The 21,531-nt window shown below is 40.0% G+C and overlaps 1 protein-coding gene across 1 annotated transcript; it reads left to right on the plus strand.

Annotated features, from left to right (window-relative positions):
- Positions 1-10,673: 10,673 nt before the first annotated feature.
- Positions 10,674-11,501, plus strand: LOC113359411. Its single transcript, XM_026603050.1, has 2 exons — positions 10,674-10,867; positions 11,018-11,501. Exons 1-2 carry the CDS (start codon positions 10,674-10,676, stop codon positions 11,499-11,501), a joined length of 678 nt encoding a protein of 225 aa, XP_026458835.1.
- Positions 11,502-21,531: the final 10,030 nt, after the last annotated feature.

Genomic DNA, 21,531 nt, shown 5'->3' on the forward strand with positions numbered 1-21,531 from the left:
TAGCATTCACAGGAACATAACATTACATGACAGTGAGTTGATACTAACAGTGAGCATTTAAACTATGAACTAACATGACAAAACAATGAGTCTAACTAACAACAGGAACATCACACATTAACAGAACTATGAACATAAGCATAACAAGTGAACTGAAATGAGCACAACTGAAGTGAACTAAAGTTAACATGTGAACTGAAATTAACAGAAACTCAAAATTAACAGGACTTGAGAGTCCTGGATGTAGGCTAGTCCTAACATAACTTTTACATCACCCCAAAGCCTCTATTTATACCCAATTCCCTCAATTTAGGGTTTTACACAATTCCCTCAAAAATTCCCAAAACAGTTGAAATTAGGGTTTGGTATTCTCACCTAATTCGCTGAAATCAATCCCAATTAACTTCGACCCATGCCTCCTTATCGTCTTCTCTTGCTTCCCATACCTCCAATTGCTCTGTATCATCAACTAATTTCACCAACTCACTCTTAGGGTTCAGAGGCGTGAGAGAATGGGCGAAATTAGTTGTTTGATAGAGATTAAAACGTGGTATAGGTGATGGGTTGAGTGTGTATGATGGTGGAGGTGTGGTGGTGGCAGTGAGTTGGTGGCAGAGGTGGTGGACATGGTGTGGCAGGACATGGTTCTGTTGAAGACGGTGGTGAAGTTGCAGAGAGGAATGGGTGAGAGTGGCTCGACTGAGTTTGGGGTAGGGGGCGTGTTTGGTTAGGTGGTAGGGCTCGGGTGTTAGGGTGTGAGGCGAATGCATCGAGTCTTGATGTTCTGTGACTCTGAGCTGCGAGATGCGAAGATGGTAGGTAGATCGGACGGTGATGCGGAGGCAAGCGATGAGCGACCGTTGGATTATATGATACAACAAAATGAACGGTACTTGATGGAGTTAGGTACTGTAGTGTTAGGCGGAGATATCAGACGTTGATGAACAGCAAGGGAGCGACCGTTGGATTCAACTACCATCTAATCTGAAGGCTTGGAATTTCAGCGCTGTGGTGCTCGGCAGAGACATCAGATTTTGATGATCTATGAAGGAGCGACCGTCGGATGCTCCTGAGAACCGATCTGATGGCTGAGAACGGAGGCGCTTTTGTGTGTAGAAAATGAGGTTGTGCGCACCATTCTTCGCGGCTTCCTTGCGTAATTTCTCCCGGCTTTTCACTACTTTTCTGCTCTTTTCGCTCCGCGACTCATCCGAACTTTATTTATTACCTAAAAATGCAAAATTAATTAATAAAAATATTTATTCTTGAAAACAATGAAAATACAGAATATGGGATAAAATGTAGAATTAATGCATAAAAGATGAGTTAAAATGCCAACAAAAAGGGATAGATATATACAATATTTGGCACTCATCAAATACCCCCAAACCTGAATTTTACTTGTCCTCAAGTAAAACAAAACTAAGGAAATCCTAACTATACCACTGTCGCTGGTCTCTCGAATGCATTTAGCGTATGCACTAAGCCTTTTAAACCACTAAGTGTCCCTAGTGGACGAGTTGAAGTCTCGTGAAGGTTTACCAGAGGTGTGCCTACAAAACCTAAGGACAAAATATAAGCTCATATTCCATCAAATGTGACATGTGCAAAACAGTTTAAGCTCACAGCAAAATGGAGATGTCAATCTAGCTATCGAAGGCACAATCCTAGCACTGATAACAAATAAAGACATGTGATAAGAGTGTAAAGTGTATCTACACATGTGTAAAGAAAGATCTGAAGTTATGACTACTAATCACCAAGAGATAGTTTCTCAGGCTAAGAACCAAGGTCGAAATCTAGCTAGATGTCCGGACTTTACGAGAATTGTGAATGAGTTGGAGGTATTTCACAATTGCTCGCGTTGTACATCAATGGCATACACCCTCCTTGCTTATTACAATGAAACAACAAAAGATGACTATTTACATGACTCTTATTTACATTGACTACTCTCTTTTTATTTTTGGAACAAGAGATGATGGAATTGATAAATACTTGAATTTTTTTTTTTTTTTTTTTTTTTTTTTTTTTTTTTTTTTTTTTTTTTTTTTTTTTTTTTTTTTTTTTTTGAACTGAACACTTTTGATACATAACAAAAAGAAACAAAAGATTACATGACACTTTGCAAGAGGTAGCCCTTTTTGATGCACCCAGTTAAATTCGATGGTTGTTTTCTTAATGTAACCTCCACCTTCTATCCCAACCAACCAAAGAACAAGCTAGTCAAGTTTCGTTCAGTATTCTAAAGTGATTGGCAATCGTAACTTCCTATCAACACCTTGAAGATCGAGGCCATACATGTATTGGTAGATCGTGCGCGTGCAAATTTCTTATCACTATGTGAATTGTGCTAGAATCAGGGTGCCTAAATATCTAGACTAAGACTCCTAATAAAAATACATATTTGCACAAGAGTCAACATTTCAAGGTAAATGAGCTCCATTTTTATGATTTTTCAATTTTTTAATTTTTTTTAGAATTTTGATTTTTCAATTTTTTTTGGAATTTTTCAATTTTTTCAAAAAGAAGAGGAGTTCGTTTTCAATTATGGCATATTATCATGGTATCTACTCTATACCCCCAAACCTAAACTAAACATTGTCCTCAATGTTTCAAAATATGGAAAGAATTAAAATGCAACATATGGAAAGGGACATGCTGAGTAGAGTAAAAGGAGAGAGAATACCCGATTTCGGCGAAAGCAGAATTAAAACTCCGTTATTCAAGGCAAAAATCCAACATATTTCAGCCGAGATCATATTGGATTAGCAAAATATATACAAAAGGAAATTTTAACTAACACATTATCTACAAAAAATTTTGGTTTTTTTTTTTTTTTTTTTTTTTTTTTTTTAAATAAATAAAATAAAATTTGGTTTTTGTATGGGAGCAAGCCCACTGTGCAAGCCTCTAATGGAATGAAGGCTGCGGCCTACGAAAATCCAAGTTTTAATTTTGAAATTTTAATTTGGCCCAGTTGGTTAAGGCCCGACGTTTGTTTTAAAACTTTGGTTTCGCGGTCCACTTTTCAAGTCCACAATCAGTTATAAGCTCAGCTGGGTTTAAACCCAGAGTCCAAAATATAAGTCCAATGGAAAAATTTAAACAAGCCCACAAATTAAACAAACAAGCCCAAAAATAAATTATTACAAACCCAAAATAGAAAAATAAAAAGCCCAAAAAAATTGGGTTAATTATTACAAGCCCACAATAAAAAAAATTGGAAGCCCACAGGTTGGGTTCTCTCAATGGAATGGGTTTAGGCTTACCTTTTTAGCACAGCCCAGCTGCTCTGATATTGTTGCAAAAACCCAGTTGGGTTTTGGTTCTTTTCCTTGGTGGCGTCCCAGCAGAGGAAAAACAGGTTCAGAATCAGCAGGTCCAACAACAAATGAAATGAAGCAGATGCAGATGCAAATGCTATGCAGTGAAATGCAAAAATAGCTAAGAAAAACACAGATAAAACACAGCACCAATCCCCGGCAACGGCGCCAAAAACTTGATAGTCCCCGGCAACGGCGCCAAAAACTTGATAGTCCCCGGCAGCGGCGCCAAAAACTTGGCAGGCTTCTAAAAGGTCCTACAAATTATAACCGCAAGTGCACGGTGTCGAAAGTGGCAAATGTGCAAGTACGGGTCGATCCACAGAGATCGGGTGTGTTTTGGAATTTCTAGCTATTTTGGGTTCTAAATTTGCTAATGGGCTTTGAATACCAAAGGGGTCTTGAATATCAATGGGCTTTGAATACCCTTTGGAACTGTTGGGCTGAACTGAGCTTGGGCTCAGAAATATGGACTATGGGCTTTAGGTCTTAAATAAATGGGCTTTGGTTAAGCCCACAGATGACTGAATTGGGCTTCAGTTTGAAGTGAGCCTTGGGCTTGAGATGTATTGGGCTTAGCTATTGAACTAGGCCTTTTGGGCTTCACTGAATTGGACTTTGGCTTTGTAAGCAGAAGAAGTGACCACAGCAGCAGCAACTTGCAGTTGCAGCAACAGCAGCAGTAGGTGTAGCAAGACTGCACAAGTCAGGACAAAGTGGCAGGAAGCAATGCAGCAGTGCTGCAGGGCAGCAGAGGAAGAGCTGCACAGCAGTGCAGCAGCAACAAAGTTGCAGCAGCAGCTGCAGCACAAGTAAACAAGAAGATAGCAGCAAACAACAGCAATACAGGGCAAAACCAATGAAGAAAAATAAACAGCAACAAAACAAAATAGAAGCAAAACAAAACAAGAATGAACCAAGGCCTAAGGCCAAGGGCAGGGATGAATAAGAAACTGAAATGAAGCAAAGCTAAGGCAGGATACAGGCATTCCTATAGAATGGGTTGAAGACTAGCTTGCTATAAGCACTAGCTTCTCCCAATGCACAATCAACACTACAACCTAAGCATACAAGGAGAATGGCAAGAAAATCAGCTTGCTATGAGCACTGATTTCTTGCCATTGCACAATTAGCATAAAGCTTCCAAGAAATCTAGCCTAGCATTCACAGGAACATAACATTACATGACAGTGAGTTGATACTAACAGTGAGCATTTAAACTATGAACTAACATGACAAAACAATGAGTCTAACTAACAACAGGAACATCACACATTAACAGAACTATGAACATAAGCATAACAAGTGAACTGAAATGAGCACAACTGAAGTGAACTAAAGTTAACATGTGAACTGAAATTAACAGAAACTCAAAATTAACAGGACTTGAGAGTCCTGGATGTAGGCTAGTCCTAACATAACTTTTACATCACCCCAAAGCCTCTATTTATACCCAATTCCCTCAATTTAGGGTTTTACACAATTCCCTCAAAAATTCCCAAAACAGTTGAAATTAGGGTTTGGTATTCTCACCTAATTCGCTGAAATCAATCCCAATTAACTTCGACCCATGCCTCCTTATCGTCTTCTCTTGCTTCCCATACCTCCAATTGCTCTGTATCATCAACTAATTTCACCAACTCACTCTTAGGGTTCAGAGGCGTGAGAGAATGGGCGAAATTAGTTGTTTGATAGAGATTAAAATGTGGTATAGGTGATGGGTTGAGTGTGTATGATGGTGGAGGTGTGGTGGTGGCAGTGAGTTGGTGGCAGAGGTGGTGGACATGGTGTGGCAGGACATGGTTCTGTTGAAGACGGTGGTGAAGTTGCAGAGAGGAATGGGTGAGAGTGGCTCGACTGAGTTTGGGGTAGGGGGCGTGTTTGGTTAGGTGGTAGGGCTCGGGTGTTAGGGTGTGAGGCGAATGCATCGAGTCTTGATGTTCTGTGACTCTGAGCTGCGAGATGCGAAGATGGTAGGTAGATCGGACGGTGATGCGGAGGCAAGCGATGAGCGACCGTTGGATTATATGATACAACAAAATGAACGGTACTTGATGGAGTTAGGTACTGTAGTGTTAGGCGGAGATATCAGACGTTGATGAACAGCAAGGGAGCGACCGTTGGATTCAACTACCATCTAATCTGAAGGCTTGGAATTTCAGCGCTGTGGTGCTCGGCAGAGACATCAGATTTTGATGATCTATGAAGGAGCGACCGTCGGATGCTCCTGAGAACCGATCTGATGGCTGAGAACGGAGGCGCTTTTGTGTGTAGAAAATGAGGTTGTGCGCACCATTCTTCGCGGCTTCCTTGCGTAATTTCTCCCGGCTTTTCACTACTTTTCTGCTCTTTTCGCTCCGCGACTCATCCGAACTTTATTTATTACCTAAAAATGCAAAATTAATTAATAAAAATATTTATTCTTGAAAACAATGAAAATACAGAATATGGGATAAAATGTAGAATTAATGCATAAAAGATGAGTTAAAATGCCAACAAAAAGGGATAGATATATACAATATTTGGCACTCATCAGTCAGCCGGATACGCCAACAAAGTTGGTGTTACCATATAAAGCAAAATGTTTGCTTGATCAAGTATTCTACAAAAACTGACCAAGGAATCCGTGATAATTCGAAGATATAGAGAACATAAAGAAGACAATTAATAGGTTGTGGGTATTTTGTCCGTTTTCGACATATAATACCTCAATCCAACATAGTTGTATTGCATAAATTTTCTTATTATTTCGTTTTAGTTATGTAAATCTAAATCATATCTGCTAGAAAGATGTACATAGTTAGGGGACAACTATTTACTTAATCATGTGATAGCATGTGTGCAACTCAATTAGTTTTTCATAGGTTTAAAAAAATAAAAAGAAGAATAAATTATATTCAGTGAAATAAACACAGAACAAGTCTAAGAAAAAGAATAATAACAATAGGACAAGAATGCAACCTACATATGAAATCAAAACCAGAAAAAAGAAAGTAAAAAAAGTTGAACTTTAAGAATAAAAACAAATCAAAATAAAAGACATCAACGATATTAAATAGTAATAAAGTATATGTTATGATGACCCATCAACATGCACAAATCAAAATAGAGAGATCACAACATGGGGGAAGAATTATTTTATTTTTTTGAAAATTTAAACAAGTGAGTTAAATCGGTTTTGATATGTTTATGCTATCCAACTATTTTCATTAACGTTTTCCAACAGTTTTAGTTTCCTAGACTATTTACAACACAGATACACACACACACATATATATAATGCAAATAGTTTTATTTGAACCAGTGTATTGTTGAAAGTTCGGCCGAATTATTCAAAGCATGTGAGTTCTGGAGGAAAAAGATAAAAATTAATTTCATTTGAAAAGCTATAAAATTAACATCTTTCTTGGTTGTATAAAAATCTAACAAAAATATGCTAAATGTTATAAATAAACTAAACTTAACATAACGATATATAAAGAGAAAAATAAAGGTACCACTTATTGATGGATATATCTTTCGTACATGGATTATGGCTTTATTTATAGGATAAACAAAGAGGGGATTCATTATGCATATTAGAGTTTCCAATGCATATATGCACATTAAATATGTGGTTAAATAGTAGTGAGGTCATGCAGACATTATACCTATATTTGTCCGCACATGCATGGTATTAAACTCTGCAACACTAAACATAATTTTACGAAGCGTGCATTAACTATTTTTTTAGTAATTCAAAGAAACATGTTTCTAGATAGTGTCTAAGACATATTTAACTATGTTATTTCAACAAAGAATAACAATTTCGAAAAATGTGTGTTTCGCTAGAAACAAACTTAGGATTCAATAATTAAATATAATGTAAGTTAGAATTAAAATATTGCTTGGAGATTCAATAAAAATTCATAAAATACCCATCAAAAAGGCAAAACCTATATGATAATTTAATAATTCTAAACTTTTGTGCATCCTAATTCAGTTGGCAATAAAAACTAATTGAACACATCACATCCATGGAAGAGTATGATCATGGACCCTACCAGACAACAGATTTGCACTGACCAATATCTTTGCTTATATTTCTTTTCTTTCCTGAGTGAACTACTAGACCTAACAAGATAAGATGAAAATTTAAGAATAAAGTTATCCAAAAACTTACATGTTTCTCACGAATGCCTCTTATCTCATGGACAACACCAATTTTGCACCCGTTATTGAGATAAATCGGTGCCCTAATAAATGAAAAGAGACTTTTTTTTGTAGCTCAGTTACTGCAACAAATACTCCACGATCTTTCTCACTAAAATCAAAATCTGAGAAAGTTGAAATTTCTGCAGATCAACAAAAGCAATCAAACATGTTAAGATTGGATCTAATACCAAATTGTTGCAATCATTGTACTACACTTCCTACAATATTTATCAATAATTTTCTCGTAATGTACAAAATTTCCAAGAAAAATCATCGTTTTTTTTTTATTGGAAACCCTATTGCCATTATTTGGTAATGATTCTTCTGCTTCAAAAAAAAAGTTATGATTTTTCCCTAGTTTTCAGTCCTATGGATGGTAAGGACTTTATATGTAAAAGAAAAAAAAAGTTACTCTTTCCTGACAGCCAGTTTTAAGACCATATCAATATTAAACTTCTGATCCTGGGAAACCACTTGATTACGAGAAATACATATCTACCACACACAAAAAAATGGAATAGTGCAGTTCGCAAAGCTGGAATTTCTCCATGAATGGTAAGCACTGTAAGTATAAATTCAATCTAGATCAACCTGCGAGGATTAGAAAGTTCAAATTCCACTATGTAGATAGTTTTGCCCGTAATCCATCAACCGTAGGACAATATACAAAAAGATAATTTATGGTTTCAGGGCTAGACGTGCACATAGGGCATACATTACTAATATTAAAACCTCTCCTCGAATTACCAAATTTTGTTGTGCTAATATCCATAAGAAATGCTTTATTTGAGCAGGACCTTTGAGATGCCACGATTGTTTCCACTTTGAGGGAGAATTAGACTCCGCTAAATTGTCCTGACAAATTAAATAATATGCAGATTCTATAGTCACCGTCCCTCTTTTATATACACTCCAAACTTTTTAGTCTGGAAAATCACCTACAACACCAATTGGGTTTGGCATTAATTTCTTTTCTTATATTAAAGTTAGCTCTAAGATGTAAAATGTTTGCTTAATCGTTAATATTGTGTTCTGCAGAAAATCGATAAGGAATTTGTGATGATTAGAAGATATCGAGAACAATAATAGCAAAGTGAAGATTAATGATGTTTAACATGTTACTTGAAGATTTCATTATTTTTAGAGCCTTGTGATGTAAACATTTCTTTTACTAAGAACCCTGCAAGCTTGATCTTTTATTTGGAAGCCTTTTGAAAAGGAGCTTTTGATGAAGATTTTGAAGGGACTAGTTTTCAGAAAGACTGTTCAGATCCGATTCTGAACCTGATTGAGAATTGCGAAGGGAATCGTTTGTAACGTAGTTCTTAGTTGATATTTAATTGGTAATGTAGGTCTTAGAAAGAATCAATTGACGTTTTTCATATTATTTGTAGGCATTTTTTTCTTCGGGTATTTTATATTTTCCATATATGGGTATGTTAGAGCATAGCTAGGTTGAACCCACAAAGCGTTGATATTTCAAGTTTGGTTGTCATATTTTAGTATCAAAACTCATCTAGAGTCGCTTGATTAAATACTAGAGACAACTTCGTTTAGGTTAGATTAGAAAGTCTAGGAATGTTGAGACGTACAAGTATTACTCTGAAGACCTGAAGAATGGGTAGAAGTGACAACTACAACAACGACATCATCCTTCCACTTGAGGTTAGTAAATATTGACTTGATCTTGTTACCATACCTAAGGTATCTTTCAAGTCGTGTTATATTGAAAACATAACATGCAAAGCTGTGTATATTGTATATAATACTCTAGTGATGTGACTTGGTCATAATAGTATGGTCAAAGTGTCAAGAAAAACATATTACGAAGTATGAACGCTTACCTTTTGAAACTTCATAAGTACGTCATCGACATAATCTATTATATATAGTTATTTGATTATGTGTGCATTATATAGGAATGGTTTCACCATAGGAAAAAATATTTTATAACATTAGTTTAAAGGAAGTGCATTTATGAACTTGTTTCATAATCAAAAGGAAACTATATGATTTATCTTGTTATTCTTTGAATATCTTTTGGATGACCAATGGAAGATGACTTTGGTAGAACCTATCTTAACTTGTTGAGATTTATGGTATAACCAGTCATATAGCCTATATAATATAGTTTGTTGCAATCGGTCATGAGCTTCATTGTAAATCTAGTTGTTGATACATGAAAAATATCCCTTAACGGGCTTAGGGTATCCTTAAGAATAGAGATGAGTTTAGCATAAGGTATGGGTACTTGGGGACTAAACCCAAGCCCAAATGAAAAATATCTATGAAGAAAGAAGGATAAAGAAGGAATTAATGGGAAAGTAAGAGGTCATATTAAGGAATGGCATTGGGAGTAATTAAGAAAGGTTAGCACATGTGTCATAATGTGATAAAAAGAAGGGCTTTTGGGAAAGCCTATATAAGAAAGGAAAAGGTACGATGGAAAGACAACTCTATCCCTTACTATTCTAGGAATTGTGAGGTCACTTGGTGTATCTAGGACGGGTAGAACCTAAACACGAATTCACCTCTCAACATTTGGCGACCACACCCGGAGGCTCGTGCCTAGCTCACCATGACACAACCAGAAGGCGTTGATTCAGGCGCGATAGGAAACCAGGCAGTCGATTGGCCCATTAACCTTGACGAGGTGATGATGGAAGGTGATGACGAGGCGAAGAAGAAATACCGATCCTAGGCGTTGTCAAGCAATTGGAAAGACATAGAGCCCAAGATAGAGAGGTGGAAACAACACAAGAAACGAACAAACGGGCAACCCGATCATCGAAACCCATGCCATCAACTTTGCAAAACATGCAAGAGTAACTGGATGAGCGCTCCCGAAGGAGACAAGAGCTTGAAGACTGGATAGCGCGACCAGTGATGGCAGGACAGAATACTCCCGAATGAGCAACAAAGGGCGAAGGACACAAAGGTGACAAGGCAACCATAACATCACAAAAAGAAATTGCTAAATATTTAGAACAGAACTACCATGTATTAAAACAAGACAATCATTGCCGCGTGAATATCCCATACCCCACGCACATCCGAGAATACTCGTATCCTGAAGACTATACTTCTCCAAAATTCAAAGTGCACGAAGGTCAAGGCAATGCGCGAGAACATCTCAGCCGATTCCTATCAGCGATGAATGATAAAGCCACTGATGGAAAGCTGTGCTTGAAGGAATTTCCCAAGTCACTTACAGGCACATCATTCACGTGGTATGATAACCTAAAAGAGGAAAGTGTGGATTCCTGGAAAACCTTGCCAGCACTCTTTCTTGGGAAGTTTTACTCGGCTAAAAGGAAAATCACGGCGATAGACCTGAGCAAGAACGGGTAGCGGATAGGCGAGGAAGTAGAAAACTACATCTTACGGTTCCGACGTTTGGCACTGGACTGTCATGAAGACATTAACGAGGAAGCGCTCGTTGAAATCTATGTACGAGGAATGATCCCGGCCTTTAGGAGAGGTCTAATCAATTTCAGGTTCCAGACATTCGTCGAGTTAGAAGATGCAGCTGAGAGGATTGTTGATTGCATAAAAGAAATACCTGTAGACTCTTCTTGGTGCACTACGGTTAGCACTGCGTCGGGAACCCCTCGCAATGTGAAACCTAATATCAACAAGGAGAAGGGGGACCAACCACAAGCTGATGGCAGAGACCAAGGAAGGAATAGAGGAAGTAGGCGTGACTACAAAACACCGCCTCCTCTTCCCTGCAGCAAAGAACGCGCGATCAAGCTTTTAAATCAATGGGTCACTGAGAGGGAGGTCCAACTACCCCCAACCACAGTAGATATGAACAAAATGAATAAAAACTCGGCCAGATACTGTCATTACCACCGAAGGATGGGACACTCAACTGAGGAATGCTTCGCCATTCAAAGCATATTCGAACGCAAGCGGTCAGCTGGAGAACTCGAGGCAACGAGACAGACAACCGAACACGATCCTTTCCCTCGTCACTAACTCAAAGGAAAGAAAAAGGAAAAATGCGGAGGACAAACCGCTGATTGTAAACGCTTTTCCTTCCTTTTGGTAAGAACAACTTTTCGCAAGATCGGTGTGCAAATATCTCAAAAGGTCTCAGGGCAGCCAAAGGCGCTTGACTGACTGGAAAAATTCACAAAAGGTCTCAGGAACTCCAAAAGCGCCTGATTGACTAGCAGATTCACAAAAGGTCTCGGGACGCCAAAGGCGCCCGATCGAATGACAAATTCACAAAAGGTCTCAGGAACGCCAAAGGCCCCCGATCGACTGACAAATTCACAAAAGGTCTCGGGACGCCAAAGGCGCCCGATCGACTGATAAATTCACAAAAGGTCTCCGGAACGCCAAAGACGCCTGATTGACTGACAAATTCACAAAAGGTCTCGGGACGCCAAAGGCTCCCGATCGACTGAAAAATTCACAAAAGGTCTCAGGAACGCCAAAGGTGCCTGATTGATTGACAAATTCACAAAAGGTCTCAGGGAAGCCAAAGGTGCCTTATTGACTGACAATTTAACAAAGAGTCTCGGACGCCGAATGCACCCGATTGACTGACAAATTCACAAAGGTCTCAGAAACGCCAAAGGCGCTTGATTGACTGAAAAATTCACAAAGGTCTCGGGAATGCCAAAGGCGCCCGATCGACTGACATTCACAAAAATGTTAGTAAGCCAAAAACACCTGATCGACCAACAAATCAAAGTCAGGAAAGCCAAAGGTACTCATATATTCCCCCAACACTCAGCACCCTTGCGAACCAAAACAAGGGGATAGGCCTGCGATACTCACACCTACCTCTCTATGGACAACCGATAGATTAATAATTCTCACCATTCTACGCCAAAAAGCGCCCATCAAACTGATGAGAAGTTCTCTCAAATATTAAAGGTACCTAATCGACCGACAAAACATACCTAGGTCCTAGAAATACCAAGCGTGTTTAAGGACGCGCACCGCCCACGCCAGTCGTGGCGCCCTAAAAAAAACAACGCGCCCTCCCCACCTAACACCCCTGTGAGAAGGCGCGTCTTACCGGAAAAAAGGAGAAAGAGAAGAGGGAAAGCACCCAACAATTGGCACGCCTAATAATAAGACAAGAACACTACAAACAAACACAACCACTAAACATGAATAATGAAATACCAACACCAGAAACAAATTAATATCCCACAACGCAAAATATCCCAAAATCCAAATTAAGCAAACAACAAACATAGCGCCTAAAAGGAGAGTTCAACAAGGAGACATAAAAATAAACTCAACATAGAAACAAAACGCTCCAAGCAACCTAGAGCCCAAATAGCTCTTTCTGCTTCTTCTCGATCTCGGCTCGAATCTCTGCTTCGGAAGCTTCAGCTCGTAACACCTCGTCATTAGTCGTTCCAATATCATCGAGGAATAAATTCAGCACCACCCTCTTGCTAGAATTTGCCTCCGAGAGCTTCTTCAACTCCTCCTCCAACTGGGAGATCTGATCCGCGAGCCGACTACGAGGGTCGTTGCGACCCTTCACCTTCAATAGCAGCTCCTGCAACCACACTATTGGAAACTGAACATTAAGTGCAGACTGCACAAAAGCTTCCCAGCCCCGCAGTGTCTCCTCATCAATAGGATCATTCCCCATGCACGTGAGGTGATCCGCTATTTCCGGAAGATTTCGAGTCATATAACACAAAATAGGAACGGCCAAAAGACCCTCCTTCGTCATATGACCTCCCCCACGCTCAACGATATCTCTATAGGTAGTAGCAAAGACGGTGGGAACCCAGAAGCCATAGACGAAGGTGTGGGTAGAAGGGTCCACTCCATCCTCGGAAGCACTCACCACTAGGGGGAAACGAAACTTGGGCGTCTTCAGAATCTCCCGGTACAACAGGGGTCTCTAATTCACCAAAAGCAGGAATGTCAGTCTGTTTCTGTAAAGGCACAGACGAAGTGTCGCTATCCATCTTAGCGCGTTTGACATATCCATCCCACTGGGAACTACGCGCCTAGAAGCGTCCATATCAGGTTTCCCGGTTTCCTTACGTTTCTTGCCCATATTCTAGCGCCAATAAACAACATGTCAACGAAAAGAAGAAATAATAAACAAGTAAAAAAATGGGTGGGGAAAGGAACTAACCTCGGGAATCGATGAGTCTAGCGGAGTACCAGTGGTTTTAGGACGGGATGCAGAGGAACTGGAAGACGACTCGGAATCACTAGTTGAGCCTGATAAATAACAAATGAGCACCATTGCAGAGTTTACTCAGATTTATAAGAAAAGGAAAACAGAGAGAGGAGAGAAAGGTAAAGTGAGAAGAATAACAAGAATCGAGACACGTATTACATAGAGAATCACCTGCAGAATCATTAACGGTTAGTGCCACGTGGGATGAGGACCCACCAAAAACTGACCGACTGGATCCAGAAGGGCTCATTGATTGAAGAACCACACTAGGGGATACCGGAAGTTCGCCTCTGCCACAAACGGTCTCATCCCGAAGGGGGTGAACTGAAGATACATGAAGGCGCAGAGATACCCAGCCACTCCCTGTGGGGAGGCTAATCCCTAGATTCCTCAACTGATCCACAAACAAAGGAGTTGGACCGCTACTCGTACCACCCGGGGATGGGACAAGCTCCTTTGACGATTCTGTCGAGGCTGAAAATACGCGGTATTAGCAGAAGAACAAGGGCGCAGAGCAGACGATTGGTTTTCTTCCCGCCTAGCCTTCTTCTTTAGACTCCTCTCAGTCCAATCACATTCGAGCATATTGAAGTACTCTTCCATCACGTAAGAAGGATGTTTCCACCCTAGGCGATCGGAGGGAGTAGCTTCCTGGGAAAGCAATTCCGCCACCCATTTCATCAAAATAAAGGGGTAAGCGGAGATATAAGAAAACAAAAATATAGCAGAAGGAATAGCAAATACCTGAGGCGCTAAAGGACTAGCAAATGGCCTCACCTTTAGCCGTGGAGGCTTACGATCGGAGAACGATCCTTTCTTCGGCTTTGTAGGCTCATGACCCTCGGGAGGAGCCAAAGAGGTTACCACGGGATCCGAGCGACCCTTGTTAGCTGGTACCAAGGGGTGCGCGGCAGCTAGAACATCGTCAAGTTTGATCCGACCGGACGTATGAAGTTCCCGAAGATCTTGAACGGTCAAGTCACGAGGAGGAGAGGATTCGCACAGAAGAAAGTTCAAAGCTCGGCGTCGTAAGAAATCATGATACTCGTGAGCCCTTTCTGTAACCGCCAAAGGTCGCGCGGAAATGTGTTGCTTGAATGAAAAATCAAGTCCTCGATCAGACAAGCGAGTCGCCCCCTTGAAGACATATCGGTCAAAGCTAGCGACAACGACCTCAATGTTAGAATTGTATGGAGGAGGAAACCTATGAGGAACTCCCTGGTCAAACCCAACTTGACGAGCTGCACGATCAGGGTTGTAGGACATGGCGATGAACTTTCCATCATGAAAACCGGAAAGATAACCGGGTAATACAGCCATCGATGAATCAAAATCGGCCTCTGACAAGAGCTTGGTCGAATCCAATTCCGTGTCAAACGGAGCAACAAAATCATAATGCGCTGGTCCCGATCGACCATCTTGATAAGGAAATGGTTCAAAATCCGTTGCCACATCCAAGTGCTTGCCAAGATCGCTCTTAGGTGTTTTCCCATTCAAATTCCAGAGTGCTATCCGCGGGTAGCCGTAAACAACGGGGAGCTTCTTGACCGAGCCATCGTCTTGCTTAACGTCTTCCTCGCGATGAACTGCAAGATCATTAGGTTCAGGCGCGCATGGGGGAACATGCTCCCAGTACCATGCTTGCATGAAGGAAGCCGGGATGTAGGTCTCGATCTTGTGAGAAGAACCTATAGTCTGAAGATCTTGACAGAATAAATCGAAATGACGATACAAACCACCCAAGAACATTGGTGCAAGTGGGAAAGAGACGCCGCGGGAAAGGAACACCGCCATTGGTACAAGCTCGCTCTTAATGTTATCTTTGGGACTATATTCAAACACATCATGACAAAGCCAGAACAGGATAAAAGCAGCTAACTCTGCACGAGGATTTTTCTCTTTGCTCTTTGGAGGGAGCACCTTCCCATCAACTACCTGAGGGATCCAATACTTTAACCAGAGAGGAAAAGAAGCGCGACGGTTGACTTTGACAACCCATTCATCATCGGCCTCTGTCGGAGCTGACGAGCCATGAATCGCCTCATATGCACGGATGGAGCTAGACAACAGCCGATTACCTCCCGAGCGCGCATGAGGGGTCTTCTTTTCATCTACCCACTTAGCTTTCCCTTTGGAGGCGGACGGGGATGCCCACTTTTTACCTGAGCTGGCGGCCTCTTTGCCTCCGTCCCGCTTTGATGGCACTTGGCTCTTCCGCACCATCTCATGGCGAGAATCATCTTTACACTTCAACAAATATGTGCACAGCTTCTTATCTTCATCATTCAGCACCCTATAAACGGTCGCCTCATCATACGAATGACTGTTGTGAATTGGTAGTCCTGTAAGAGCGACTACATCCTCTAAGACGATAGTTGCTTCTCCCCATGCTGTAAAAAGAGTATGAACAGGGGGAGCCCAACGGCAGAAAAGTCGCGTCACATCGCGGATACACCTATTCACCTCCCGCTTAAGGGATGAACGTATAGCTTCCTCAATATTCGCCCTCTGAAGAGCGGTGACATGGCTAGGATTGGAGCGCGTATATGAGACACCCAATGTGGCCACACTGGGTGAGTCTTTGCCTTAGAACGAATATCAGTGGAAGGAAGATTGTAGTCGCCACGATGAATAGCCATCCGCGGTACTATATTGAAAGCAAAAGCATCCATAGTTTCCGACTCGGGCCACATGAGCCATCCAGGAGCAGCGGGATAAGGTAGCACGGGAGGATTCAGAAGGCGAGGAACTAATATATCCTCGAGAGGAAAGACGCGCTTGCCTCCACGGAATTCCCTTAATCTCAATGTACGCTTCAAAGCAGGCCCGCTTGTAAACTCTGCGATCGTATACGATCTACCATCCGCTGGGGGAGGAAAAAGAATCTCTTCGTGCTCGGAAACATTCGGTTTCTTCAGAACTCCCATTCCTGGGTCCTTCGGATTCACTAGACTCCTCAAACGAGGAACTACTGGCAGAACTATTAGACATGGCGAGCGTATGGATACGTCTGAAAAGAAGGAAGAAGAAGAAAGATAAAAGGGAAAACAAATTGACAGCTCTATATATAGGGGGCTCTAGGAACTGAACGTGGCAGTTATGCGTAGGGGATAGTAACCGTCAGAGATTAAAAGAAGAAAGTTTTGCACGATGGGAGGTTAAATGTCACCCACGATCACAGATTCAACAAAGGAAGAAGAACTCCCACATTCACGGGACACAAGGAGGGAGCGCCTGGAAAGAATTCTTTGACTATTGGCTCATCAGGTAATTGACCCAATAGTCAGGGGACTAATGTTGATACATGAAAAATATCCCTTAACGGGCTTAGGGTATCCTTAAGAATAGAGATGAGTTTATCATAAGGTATGGAGACTTGGGGACTAAACCCAAGCCCAAATGAAAAATATCCATGAAGAAAGAAGGATAAAGAAGGAATTAATGGGAAAGTAAGAGGCCATTTTAAGGAATGACATTGGGAGTAATTAAGAAAGGTTAGGACATGTGTCATAATGTAATAAAAAGAAGGGATTTTGGGAAAGCCTATATAAGAAAGTACAAGGTACAATGGAAATACAACTCTCTCTCTTACTATTCTAGGAATTGTGAGGTCACTTGGTGTATCTAGGACAGGTAGAACCTAAACACGAATTCACCTCTCAACACTAGTTGTAACCGATCACGAGCTATATTGGAATGCAAGTTGTAACCGTCCATAAGTTACTTTGGGAACCAAGGTATAACCGGTCACAAGATGAATTGGAAAGTTAGTTGTAATCGATCACAAGATACTTTTAGGAAGTAAGGTGTAACCGATCAAAAGCTAACTCAGGAAGTAAGGTGTAACCGATCACAAGCTACCTTTGGGAAGCAAGGTGTAAGCGGTCACAACCTTGTTTAGGAAACATTAACTGATCACAACTTACATTGTGAGGTTGGTACAACCGATCACAACAATCAAAACCGAGTTTCCAATATTCACATATCTCAGTAGTTTTGTGTGAAGCTTGCTAAGAAAATTCTAGATGTCGACATATTTGAACATGTACATAACTCTTATCATTTATTGTTCAAAGATATTCCTTGATACTGAAGGTGATCACTGATCCGAAAAAGTGAAAAGCATTTAATTATGATATTCGTAATATATGTTTTAATTACCAACATTTAAAACATATCCTCTGGAAAATATTATTAGTTAATGTGCTAGACTATAATAGAAGTTTTTCCATGAGAGTTTTTGGAAATATTGGTCAACATTAATTGGGAATATGAAAACCGAATTTAGGTACTTTAATGCGTACCTTGAGAATATTTTCGGTTTTGGAATTTCCTTGTTGTCCAAACATCCTTGGTCCATAAATACTTGATTTTTCATTTCTTGCAAACTATCCTAAAAGCCAAGCAAACTTTATTTCTTGTTGTTTCTGATAGGGTCGTCTATTCGGAGAGAAAAGGATCCTAATTAGGTGAAATCTCTTACGACCGCTCGTTTAAAGGCTTTTGTGGGATCAAGAATCTCTACGAGTACCATTGGTTGGAAACTGGATAATCGCAGTGTTATTATTTTTCAATTATTGATTTGATTGACTAACGGTTTATGAAACTTTGATTTCACCTAGTTTCTTTATTCTTGAGAATCTTCTCTTCTGATATAAGATTCACTCAGACTAGATCAAAGTATTGACGTGATCTTTAGAACTGTTGTTATATCTAAATACATCTTGTGATAATTTGTTGTTAACAGACTCCGTTCTGTGTGTGATTGATCACAAGAGACTCAAGTGGTGTTGTGCAGGCATTTGAAGGAATTAGAAGATTTGAAGACGAATAAGAATTCTTATTAGTTTTTGTATCTTGTGGATTTAGTGCACAAACCTTGATCGGATGAGATCCAACTAGAATCAAATTATATTTGATAGATCTTATTGATTAGTTGTGTGAGATTGGCATCACCTTAGAGTTTTTCTTTGAGATCTATATTGATTGATTGCAAATTTAATGATTAATTATTTCGGTATTCAATATTTAGATTGATCTAACCAGACAAAGGAGTTTATTATATTAAACATAAGAGCCTTTGTCAACGACTCATTAATATCTTCTAGCAAGATTGATTAGAATGGTTACTAAATAGATTCTTCCTTTGTTGTTTGGAATACGATCCAAAGGACTTGATATTCAGGTGTGTGACTCTAGAAGTCGAAGGCGCGGGGATACCGAGGGAACTAAGTAGCTAGGGGTAGTCTGCTTGGTCTCAACTATACGAATTTGGTATTAGATTTTGTATAGCGTCTTAAGTCTGAGAGTACTCAAAACTAGACTAGGTCCCGAGGTTTTTCTGCATTTGCGGTTTCCTAGTTAACTAAATCTTGTTGTGTCTTTTACTTTTATATCCGCATTATTACTGTTAATTATAATTTAGTAAAATACATAAATACATTAACTCAGTAATACTTGATAGTTATCTTATAGAGTTTCCGTTATTACCGAACCTATTATCAAGTACACACTTTGCTGTCGTATCGTCTCGATCTTGTTGTTGTATTGTCTCGATCTCGTATCCATAGACGATCACACGAAGTGTGAACCGGATTGTCGTCTTGTCTCGACTCTGTCCATAGACGGTCACATTTGGTAGAGGACTTATAAGTTGATAAATAAAAGATTATGGTGTATTTGGGTACGCTCGTATTTTCAATTGGTATCATAACGGGCAAACACGAAAAGATCTAACAATCTGTGTTTGGTGCGATCCAACCTATAAGAATTGAATCTAATTGATGATTCAGTTAACGTTATGCAAGATTGTGAATACTCAAAAGTTGAAAATGCTACTACTTCGTTAACTCATGATCAAGGAGTTAAGGATATTAATAGTGCATTTGAGTCAAACCTGATGTCAAAGAAGATGCTGAGAAAGAGTTGATAAAACTCTTAAAGCCTATAAGGTCTCTGTCTACAATGATGTTATTATTAAAGACAGAGTCTAGTCTTCTAAAACAAGATATCAAAGAAAAATACATTCAACTAAATATTCTAGCCAAAGAGAATATAGATCTCACTGTCAAAGTAGAAGCTTGTAGATGGTGGATTTTCGACAAAGAGTAGAATTATAAAACTATACTCCAGATTCGTCAACCGGATGAGTATTGAGGCTCATGTCTCTCATCAAAGCATGAAAGCTCATGCCATAAAATCTCTGACTGAGAAGGATGTCTCTCAGAGTACATGTAGATGTGTAGTCTCTCAGCTGAGGCCACGACACATCTCATGAATACTGAGCAATTTCAGTACTTACTCCGGATCAGGCAATCGGATGAGTATCGAGACTCATGTATACATACATGAAAGCTCATACCACCTCTGATGGAGACTGTCTCTCAGAGAAGATGTAGATGTGTAGTCTCTCAGCTGAGGCCACGACACATCTCATATTGTATAGAATCGAAAGATTGGGCGGCTCCTAGACAGCATGTCTGCTAGTATAGAGCAACAACGTCTTCGGGATGTAACCAAGTTTTCCCCGACTATGCAAGAGGAATATGACACTCCATCAAGTTCATATTGCTCAACCCTCAGATAATTAATTCTCCTAGACGGGAAGCCCTTCTAGTATAGAGCCAGCAATTAATCATCTTAAATCATCTGAATATCCAGCAATATTCTACGAGCCATCGCCTGAATATCCAGCAATATCCTACGAGTCGTCAATTAATCGCCTGAATATCCAGCAATATTCTATGATTCCTCGTTATATTTTGTTACTTCAATCTGTGGTTCTTCCCAGCAGAATTCCACAGGTTAGTAATAAATATTCAACGAAACAGGCATCTGAGCATCGAATAAGCCCTGACAAAAATGGTACAAGTGTAATTAGCAGATAATGCACAGACCAGCATTTTGAATGCACGAACGAGCATTTCAAAAATACGAACGAACGAGGAACCTATGCAAAATAGGAAGGGAAAATAATAATAATAAAATATTAAGCAAAAAGCGCCAGGGGACTAGGCTCACCGCCGGCCACTCATGCCGTGACTGGTCCCGCGCCCAATTTTATACTTTATCATATTTTTACTATTTTCACGATCTCATGAAAATCCTCTTGTTCGAGCAAATTTCCTTTATTTCAAAGAAATTATCTAAATCACATGATTTTATCAAAAATAATAAAATTAGGGAAAGGTGTCGTGGGACCGAGCACCAGCCGGCCATGTCTTGGCCGTGGCTGGTCCTACACCTCACGTCCCATTATTTTATTATTTCTTCTCAAATTATGAAAATTCCTTGATTTTATGAATTTTCCCTAAAATCATGAGAATTACCTAATTTCATGTATTTTTATCTAAATCACATGATTTTATCAAAAATAATAAAATTAGGGAAAGGTGTCGCGGGACCGCCGGCCGGCCGGTCATGCCTCGGTCGTGGCCGGTCCCACACCTCACGTCGCATTATTTTATTATTCCTTCTCAAATTATGAAAATTCCTTGATTTTATGAATTTTCCCTAAATCTACCTGATTTCATGTATTTTCTCTAAAATCATGGAAAATACTAAAAAATTAGGAAAACTTGTGGGACCGGGCTCTAGCCGGCCGGCCATGCCCTAGCCGGTCTCACACGCCCATTATTTTATTATTATTTGGTGTTTTATTTCCTGATTTCATGTAAACTCCCTGATTTCAACAAAATATCTTGGTTTTCAACAAATCCCTTTGATTTTATGAAAATTATCTAAAATCATCAAAATTACATAAAATTGGGAAGAGTGTCTTGGGAACCACGCCCATTGGCCGACCGGCCATGCCACGGGCATTGCCGGTCCCACACTCCC

The sequence above is a fragment of the Papaver somniferum genome, chromosome 3, assembly GCF_003573695.1.
Source record: "Papaver somniferum cultivar HN1 chromosome 3, ASM357369v1, whole genome shotgun sequence".
In the NCBI taxonomy this organism is placed as follows: Eukaryota; Viridiplantae; Streptophyta; class Magnoliopsida; order Ranunculales; family Papaveraceae; genus Papaver; species Papaver somniferum.